Source organism: Cariama cristata, unplaced genomic scaffold (assembly GCF_000690535.1).
Source record: "Cariama cristata isolate BGI_N322 unplaced genomic scaffold, ASM69053v1 scaffold8253, whole genome shotgun sequence".
Taxonomy (NCBI): domain Eukaryota; kingdom Metazoa; phylum Chordata; class Aves; order Cariamiformes; family Cariamidae; genus Cariama; species Cariama cristata.
Genome location: NW_009608896.1, coordinates 8,874 through 16,804, shown reverse-complemented (window position 1 = coordinate 16,804; position 7,931 = coordinate 8,874). Strand labels below are relative to the sequence as shown.

Genomic DNA, 7,931 nt, shown 5'->3' with positions numbered 1-7,931 from the left:
TGATTTCATTACGGGAAAGCCGGATGAAGTCCCCAACATTGATGTTTTTCCAGCACTCATCTATATACTTCTTCTCCTTCCTGAAATACATATTAAAAAAAAAAGTAGGTTTTTCACAAATGCATGAACTGAAAGCTCAGAGAAACACACTTTAACTAGAAAATTACTCTAATAGTTAATTTATGCTTCCAAGGAATTAAAAAAAACCCCTCTGATGAGATAGTTTATTAGCTCAAAGTGAATATAATTACAAAGAATCAGCTTGGGGGTCCAAGCCCTGTTTTTCCGGGAATTACATTCCAGGCACCTTCCCAGAATTATTTTAGCTCTATTTAAAATTCAGCGCACTTGCTTCCTGTATTTTGATTATGCCAAGAAAGTAAACAGTGTTTTCTGGATTTCTGTGTCAGCACTTTTTCTTGCAATTATGCAACCAAGAACAGCAAATCTTTTTCCCTTCTGATAGGGCCTTTCAAAAATGTCTGTCTTCCAAGATGATGAACATCTACCAGTAAGCAAAGAATATTCAACAATCACTTCACTGATGCTCTGAATATGAATACTTGTATTTATAGGCTTTTAAAATATCTTTTCCATTAATTTTGAACGTAAGGTACCAAGACTCTCTAATACTCAAGGAAGTCAATAAAAGCTTAGGCCCATCAGCACTGAGTTTAAATTCTTTATTAATATGAAATATCTAGGCATGAGGTATATAAGCTTGAACTGTTTTCAACTTTCCATTTATAGCTGCTGTTCTGTACTCAGCTGAGATGAAGAATCTTCCTTTTATGTAATCACAGCAGCTTGCTGCAAAGACAATCAGGTTTAGACTGGTGAATAGGATGCAAGGTAAGAAGCAAGAAGGAGTGCTCGATGAGCTAGCTGGAGGCAGACAGTAGTAGCCTACTGCAATATAGGTGATGAAACACACCAACCATTACTGTTACAAACACTGCACATGTCTGAATGTAGCACATTTTTGCAGGAACTACGACTGTCCTCAGCGACTGCCTGGCTTTTCGGCCTTGCACAGACTAACCCTAGAGCTATGTTTAAAGAGAGGAGCATGTACTCTCCACAGTCTTTGTTTCTCAGTCATCCAGACTGGAGTATAGTCCGGGCTGTGCTAGGGCTGTCTTCCATGTTGTGCTTCCTTCCCTGGATCTCATTCTAAGCTGGCTGAGAAGCACACCTAGCTTCTACGCTGCTGACATAAGCTAACAAGTGTGGACTGGCACTTATCTACTAGCTTTAATTAAGTGCTAGCTATGTAAAATGCTTCTGATAAATACTGAAATAGAAACAGACACTTCTAATGACAAAGAAAATATCAGAAAAATATTCCCTGTACCAAGCTTTGCACCCATACCTTTCAGACCTGCATTATTATCTGACAGTACCCTCTTGAAAATGCTTGTCTACAAATAGAAGGCACAAAGCCCACACAATTAATCAGTGTACCGACGACAATTTCTCCAGTAAGGTAAGATGCAGGTGGTTATATTGCTTTCAATGTGCAAACAAAGCCAAACCGGAAAGCAACAAAAGCTGTCATAAAATTAAAGCGATAGAAGGAACATCTGTTTTCTCCTTAAGATGCTCATCACTAGTTTTCTACACAGATGGAAAACTGACATGTAAAACTTAATTAAAGCTACAGCCATGTCTATAACAAGATGGATGGATTCAAAAAACACTGCAGGAATTAACTTTTCATACCTTGAAAACAAAGGAATAAATTTTTCAAAAAAAAAAAAAAAAAGAGTCGAAGGAAAAATTTCTAATGTAAATTAACAAAACCCAACCTACTAATAGAGGTTAGCAGGAAAAGGGAAAGAAGATTTGCTGAAACAGGATGTGACTCTCAGTTACTGAAGGTATGACTTCAGCTTTGAGTGCTGCAAAGGTGCTGACAATGTACATCTATTCAGGAGACTGAGCGAGCTGAAAACTAGTGATTTTTTCATCGTTGTTTAGAACTTCCTCTCAGGTATTGAAAACTACATCAGCATAATTTCTTATGTAGGCCAATTTACCCCGCTATGAAGGCCAAGTGAGTCCAATTAGGGTACAACACCAACTGGGGTAGAATGCCCTGGTCACTCCAAAACAGCACCCTTTTACCTCACCCTCCAAACAGCATGGAAAGGATTTGAGAACCCAGGAGGGTGGTGTGAGAAAATTACTTCCACAGCCAGCTTGTATCTAGAAGAGTTAAAGAAAAGATGGAAACGGAAAGGTAAGCAAGACAAAATAAGCTCATAAGCAAAGAAAGCAATGGCATCACTAATGTAGCAAGATAAAAATATCGGGTGAAAAGTTGTCAATTTCTGCCACTGACTTCTACAGGAATTTTTCAAAGTGAATTGGGATTTGCAAAACCACAGAAATACTTGGAAATTAAAGATTTGGTGACAAAACAACCCTTTGATTCATCCTGGAAGTAATTATTTACTAGAGATTAAAAAAAGGAGAGAAATACTGGTACTCTCACATCCCTCTATTTTTTTCTAACTACCACATATTTCACGAAAAACTACAAAAATCTATTTGTCTGTGCTGCCAGTGTTGACATTAGCCCTCAGGAGATGGTAAATATTTCTCTTTTCAATCACTATCTATTTATTAAATGTGGGACCAAAAGTGTATGATGCTTCTTTTTACTTGATGCACCTGGACAAACCGCACGTTCTTTTTACCAGGCTGGAATCTGGGAGAGTAAAGGAAAGCTAAAAGTAAGGAAGGATCTTGTAGAAAGGATTACTCTTTCCAGATCTCAATTCCATAAAGAAGAACTGGATATGAAATTATATCTGGATTTCAAATATATACAATGATTCACATAAACACGCATTTGTAAAGAACAGTAATTCATAGAATCATAGAATCGTTATGGTTGGAAGAGACCTCAAAGATCAAGTCCAACCGTATACCCGATGTCACCATGCCCACTAAACCATGTCTTGAAAATTATAACACATCTACATGCAAGGCTTGGAATGAAACAGAAATACACCTGAGAGATCTAAAGAAGGCAAGAAGAGAAGAAAAACACATCAGCCAGCAAAGTTATCCACCCTGCTGCTGGTGCAGCAGATGGATCATGCACATATTCTTTATCCAGTTCAGCACAAATTAGACAAAAAGTCTAACCATCTTTAGTAGTAGGTCAGTGGGGGAATATGTGGATTTTTCCCTCATAATTACCTCATCAGAGTTCTACTGAAATGACACAAACAACATGATTTTAACAGAAGCTCAAACAGAAGTGCCTTCATACTTTGTGATTCATGGCTATTTAAATAAGATCCTACTACTTTAAAATTATAATTTGCTCAAAATGCGCAAACACTTGATAACTAAGTATTTAACATCACAGCAACAATTACAAACAAAATCAAAATGCACATTAGCACATCTTATTGTTTATTGATATGTTTTATTATTCCACAAGGGACATATGACACAGAAAAAAAAAACATTTTAAGCAATATTATCTTATCACATTTCCAAGATAGAAATAAGCTTTCCTGGAAAAATCAGCTTCAGGCTCTGTGTATTTAAGGCCTAATACAATAAATCTATCAAATGGATAAATTCCAGAACTCCAAAAAGTAGCAGGTTGAAAACTCTGAAACTACAGATGTCAGATATTTGCTATAAGCAAATAATAAGGGGAGGGGGGGATCAGATTTGTCAAAAAAAAGCAGAGAAACTAGCATCTAGTTGCTCAGATACGACCAAGGCACTGAGACTGGTACATTTCATCATGGACAACAGAGCATAGTGAAATGAGTTTCTATCATGAACACTTCACTTGTATAAAATGAAGCCTCGCAAGAGTTCAAGAAGCGAGGATCACTGGTCTTCTTGAAAATGCTTCATGCAGATTATTTTCAGACACAAACAGGTGGCCTAACAGCTTTCAAGCATGACAACTATTGCTTAGTTACGTTGAGACAGCAAGAAGAGCCATTATATTGGTCACTTGTCTCAGCAGCCATATAGGTAAACTATCTAATGTGCAAGTAAAATTACACAGACAGCATGTACAAAGTGTACTACTTCTCCAGATGAACAAATGCACAATAAGAAAATAAGTGGAAATTGCATTCAACGTCAGCTAGTTCTCCATCATGTTTACAATTGATACAACTCTGCTTGATTAAGTGCATGAACTGGAAGAGTCATTACAATTTCTAAGGGATTATTGTTAAACAAGTTAGGAAATTCTGAATCCTAACGCAAGATTAATGGAAGTTTAAGATAAATCAGCTCACACGTAGTGAACAATGATTTTTGTACCAATAAGACTTAATTCTCTTGAACCATGCCTCCAAGCTTATTTTTAAAATCAGACTATTCTATATAAAAGAATTCATGATAAAGAAACTAAGGAGAAAAAAAATTTACAAACCCTAAATACTTATAGGCACAAGAAGGAATTTTTACAGATGACTAATATGGCCACTGATTATTACACATTTTTGGTGACAGGGAAGGAATCAAGTCAGAAAAGAAGATCACAAATTAATTCTGCTTCACTGACATTGCTATGAGATTGCAAGTAACATGGAGTTTTCAGGAATGTGGATATTGAATGCTTTGGCTTTCTGGCAATGAATTCTTTCAGTGTACGTGACAATTTATAGCAGAAATAATTCAGCTTCTGCCTTAAGCCTTCTCTGCAGACACGAAAAAGACAGAAAACGTTCCCTAACAGCCCAATTACTTACTTGTTTCAAGCTCAAATTTTTATAGGTTGAATAGAACATTTCTGGGAAAGCTGCTATACATATTCGTGTTTGCAGAACAAAAAGCTGTTTGTTTTTCCTCTGACAATACCAAATTTTAGTCCAGACTTTTTCTATGGTTATGAGCTAGCTCTTAAAAGACCAATAGAGTATGGCAAATGCCAGAAAGCTGGAGATTCCATCTTGTGAATAATATCACAATATATTTAATAGTTTTGTAGTACCAGACCGCAAACCTGCTGCATGAGCTGATTAAGGTTATGTCTACAGTACAGAGTTTAGGGTTTGGCATAATCAGCTAGCACATTAAGATTTTAGAAAAGTTTAGTTTCAGTGTATTGTCTTCACTAGGAAAAGGTGTGTCTTTAATGAAAAGAGGGAGCTTTAAATGTTGCTTGGCACTACAGCAACTACTGTATGCTACTGCTTGGACCTTACTGAATTTGTTGAAGTGTCTAACTGCCAATCAATCCTCCCCTACAGGTGCTATTTGTGATGGCTACTACAACATATGAAAAGTGATGTTTTTCAAAATACTTGTTTCCCTGCATGACCACAGAGCATGCAAGAAAGAAAAAGGGTCCACTGTACTTCCTTTATCTTTGTATTTTACAGGCTTTGAATGAGTCTCAGAATACTCTTTTACGACAGGTATAAAAGAAAACCAATGACATGGGCAGTGCTGATGTGCACTAAAAGAAGTTTTTTGCCAGTTAATTTAGAATATGATCAGTTTGCGTTCCTGTCTTTTTATTATCCATGCATAATAATTGCCTAGCAGCAAACCTCTCACCACTAGCATGCTCCACTCCTGACCTGCACCTACAGTGCGTAATATTGTGGTCCTGCGCTGTGGAACAGATGCTAACATTTGTACCAAACTATGTGATGCACTCAAATAGAAAATTATCTCATTCTGTTTGGGGAAATGTTATTATATTATGAGTACATCCAGATAGCATTAATGAGCTTCATCAATATAGTGATAAATTAGCAACCCCTGAATTTCCACCATGCTTATAGCGATTTTAGAGGAATTAAAAATACACCTTTCAAAACAAATGCTATGTAGAACAATGCTTAACTAGTCAAACTATCTTGGTTAATACAGTACAAACTCATGTATGCATGAACACTTGCCTCAATCAAAGAATAATTTTTTTTCAGCAAATTTTACACTAATTTGATATCCATTTAGCAAAATTGGTGATCAAGACTCAACTAGGCTAGTCCCTGAGCAACCTGATCTAATTAGACCTGCTTTGAGCAGGGGGCTGGACTAGACGGCCTCTAGAGACCCCTTCCAATTTAAATTATGTTATGATTCTATGAGTATCCAGAAAGTGAACCAAAAGATTTATCAAATAATAACAATAAATCAGAAAGATTGCTGTCTCTTACCTGCTATATACTTTGGTTAGTAAGTTGTTTATCTGTTTATCCATTTTGTACCTTGAGTAATCTTCCAGGCCATCTTTCACTGCAATAATTGTCAGAACCGCTACTAGAGGTAGCATTGTAATTTCTTTTTGGAAGGCTTCCACCAGAGGAACCCAGTTTAGGACAACTAGAAATAGGAAATACAAATTGGCAACTCTGAAACAAAGAGAAAACATAGGAGTTAGCTGTGCTAGCAGACAGTCATCCTTATTCCCCCAGTCCACGCTACATAGACACTTAGGTTAGCAGTAATTTATCTTTTCTTCACCCTAACTGCAAATTAAGAACTAAGTATCCAGAACTCTGTTTTCACTCTCCAGTTAGTAAATTACTTAGCTGCACAGTTGCTTAATATGTATCTTCAGAAGATGCAGAAACCAAGAATTTTCCTGTATTTCCAAACCTGTCCTCCAGGCATATGTCTTCTAGTGAGACTTTGGTCAACTTGCACTCGCTCAGATTTCCAGGTCTTTTAAACTTAATTTTATCATTTCCTGGGGGAGATGACATGTTTTTAAAAGGGAGCCATCCTACAACCTCCCTGTGTAACTTTACAAATCAGCAGTCCTCCAAGCAGAAGGAGGAAAAAAAAAATTGGCAACAGAGAAAGACATGAGAGAAGAGGAGAAATACATTTGCAGGAATTGAGCTGAAAATCCTACTGCAGATTGTTGTGTGGCAGTGCTCCAAGAGCAAGGAATATTTCAATAATCTGAAGAACAGAATTAGTGGAAATTACACAAACTATGGAGAAAAGGATTAGCCCAACACTGATGATACTCAAAAGACTTTGGCCAAATAACAGATCTTTTCAGAAGTGACAGGCAGGTCAGGAGGAAGAATAATTTTTGAATACCTGTCTATATAGTAACATACACATTTAAATAAAAGGATTCCACTTCAGAACAATTACCACAATCAAAAAGGAGTTTATTACCTGTGAAATTGTTCAAACAAATTCTTTGGTAAAAAATTCAATAAAGTATATTTAGTAGTCCGTATTTTGTTGTTCATGTACAATTTTGATACTTTTTCATACTCTTCCTTAAAATGTCCCAAACAAGGTATCACTATCCTATGTTTTCCAATAGTTTTTGATGACTGATAGCATTTGTTACTTGAATTGCTGCTCCTGATACCTTCTCCGCCTTCTGTAGATATCAGTCGCTGCCAACGGTATCGGGCCCAGCGGATGGGATCTGCCATTGCGCTTGAAACGCTTTACAATCCAAGGAGTATCCTCTATCTAGAAACATGTTAAAATACAGCAAGTTACGTAATAATTCTGTAAAGACTTTTCAACTAAAAAGTCACAGTTACAGTTTTGAATAAGCCTAAGGGAAAAGTAATTTCCGTATCTTGATTAAAAAAAACAAAACACAAAACCAAACAGACAGTTAATAGGTTATGTGAGGTCAGGAACCCCTGCTTCAAAGGTTAAATTTATCAGAATTTCATCCATCCTTCCAGGATCCTAGAGTTTGATTCTCTGTTGAAAATGCACAATATTTTTGTAATAGCACCTCATGTAAGCAGCCTTCTCACCAGTTTCTCGTGCTGTAGCATGGTGAAAAAAGCAGACAAGCTCCTAATTCTGCAGAGAACAGCATTTTGAAAGGAATCCTTATCTCAGATACTGCAGTTCTTGCTGATGGCTAACAACCTTTATTAAACTCAGGAGTCAACAACATAGCAATAGGCATCTGAGTACAGTCTTAGACCGCAAGTCAGAAA

At 36.7% G+C, this 7,931-nt stretch overlaps 1 protein-coding gene across 1 annotated transcript in view; it reads right to left on the bottom strand.

Annotated features, from left to right (window-relative positions):
• The window catches only part of LOC104159425 (probable phospholipid-transporting ATPase VD), a gene marked incomplete at its 3' end in the record, with an annotated part of 14,895 nt that extends 7,492 nt beyond the window's left edge, over positions 1-7,403 (bottom strand). Inside the window, exons 1-3 of the mRNA XM_009697325.1 lie at positions 7,135-7,403; positions 6,159-6,353; positions 1-80 (exon numbers count right to left, since the gene is read on the bottom strand). Of these exons, the coding sequence (XP_009695627.1) occupies positions 1-80; positions 6,159-6,353; positions 7,135-7,403 (544 nt within the window). The remainder of the gene's footprint in view (positions 81-6,158; positions 6,354-7,134) is intronic.
• Positions 7,404-7,931: the final 528 nt, after the last annotated feature.